The sequence below is a fragment of the Cariama cristata genome, unplaced genomic scaffold (genome assembly GCF_000690535.1).
Source record: "Cariama cristata isolate BGI_N322 unplaced genomic scaffold, ASM69053v1 scaffold42507, whole genome shotgun sequence".
Taxonomy (NCBI): Eukaryota; Metazoa; Chordata; class Aves; order Cariamiformes; family Cariamidae; genus Cariama; species Cariama cristata.
The window spans coordinates 1-1,586 of record NW_009629090.1 but is presented as its reverse complement, the minus strand read 5'-3'; the positions used below and the strand labels follow the sequence as shown (position 1 = coordinate 1,586).

General features: G+C 60.5%; 1 protein-coding gene across 1 annotated transcript; it reads left to right on the top strand.

The window, feature by feature from the left end:
• Window positions 1–4: 4 nt before the first annotated feature.
• CELA1 (chymotrypsin-like elastase family, member 1) lies at window positions 5–992 on the top strand (the record flags this gene model as incomplete). The annotated part of the gene is made up of 4 exons (XM_009705038.1): window positions 5–105; window positions 192–328; window positions 621–766; window positions 843–992. Coding segments are annotated over 4 exons (534 nt in total), but the record flags the coding sequence as incomplete, so codon positions are not given.
• Between the last annotated feature and the right edge of the window lie 594 nt (window positions 993–1,586).

Genomic DNA, 1,586 nt, shown 5'->3' with positions numbered 1-1,586 from the left:
GGCCGGTGACCACAACCTCTACACCAGCGACAACAGCGAGCAGGTCTTTGGCGTGAGCAAGATCGTCGTCCATCCCTACTGGAACAGGAACAACGTCGCCGGGGGGTAACGCGCATGGGGAAAGGGATTTGGGGGGAGCATCGCTGGGAATGGGGGGGTTCCTTACAACGTCCTCTTCCTCCTCTTGCCAGCTATGACATCGCCTTGATCCGCCTGTCCGCCTCTGCCACCCTGAACAGCTACGTGCAGCTGGCGGTCCTGCCCAATGAGGGATCCGTCCTGTCCAACAACTACCCCTGCTACATCACGGGCTGGGGTCGTACCCGCAGTGAGTGCCGATGGGTCGCCCCGGCCCCAAATCACCCCAAAACCATGGGAAATGTGGGGAGCTGAATGCTATTTTTAAGCCCTTTGAGGTCCCAGGAGGCATCACGCAGGGCTTTGTTCAAGGCGTGGAGTCACCTAACGTTGGGTGGGATGATGCCAAGGTTTGGAGGGGATTTTATGCGGGAAAAGGGGCTCGGTGGTGGCTGTGGGCTCCGCTTTGGCACACGGAGGGGTTGCCAAAGTCTCGCAGGTCTTTGCCGGCGCAGCGTTAACCGGCGCTCGGTTGCGTGCAGCCAACGGGCAGCTCTCCAGCGTCCTGCTGCAGGCGTACCTGCCCGTGGTGGATCACCAGGTCTGCTCCACCTCAACCTACTGGGGCTCCACCGTCAAGACCACCATGGTCTGCGCCGGCGGTGACGGCATACATTCTGGCTGCCAGGTACAACCCCGGCATCCCGCTTTCGGCTCCAGCATCCCCATTCCTCCCATCTCATAGGGCTTCCTCGGTCTGGCAGGGTGATTCGGGTGGTCCCCTCCACTGCGCGGTGAACGGGCAGTACCAGGTCCACGGCGTCACCAGCTTCGTATCCGGTCTGGGTTGCAACGTCAAGTACAAACCCACCGTCTTCACCCGCGTCTCTGCCTACAGATCCTGGATAGCGAACGTAAGGCGATGGCGGAGCTCGGGCAGCCGAGACCTGGCGCTGTCGTTGCACCGATGCTCCGGCTCTGTCCCTGCTCAGCTCAACCGTTGCCTTTCTTCTCCTCCCAGGCGATGGCCCAGAACTGAGCAGCGGCAGGAGAAAAGTCCGGTCCCCGGCTCGGGCGATGGCCGTCACCTTCCCCCACGTGTCGATCGGAGGGGTGTAAAACCCGTAGCCGGTGTCAATAAAATCTGTTCCTCTCTCTGGCACGCTTTGCCCCGCAGCCCGGCAATCCTTTCTCCTCCAGCCCTCAGCGTCCTTTTCCCATCCTGTCTTCCCAAGCATCCCTTCGGCCGTGTAGCCCTCCTCTTCCTCACATCCTTAGGAAAGAGCCACGGGGAAAAACCAACCGGCTCCGTGCTTTCAGGGCAGCCAGAAAATCCTTGGGATAATGGGGAAAATGCTGCAAATTCCCTTCACGGGCAGCGCCGCAGCTCCTTGGGGGTGCAGAAGGATACGGGGGGTGGTGGGGGGAATCCGGTCGGGATTTTTCCCGGCCTTTAGCTCCATTTCTTTTCCAAAACGGACCTCCTTTGCAGTGAGAGATGTCGGATT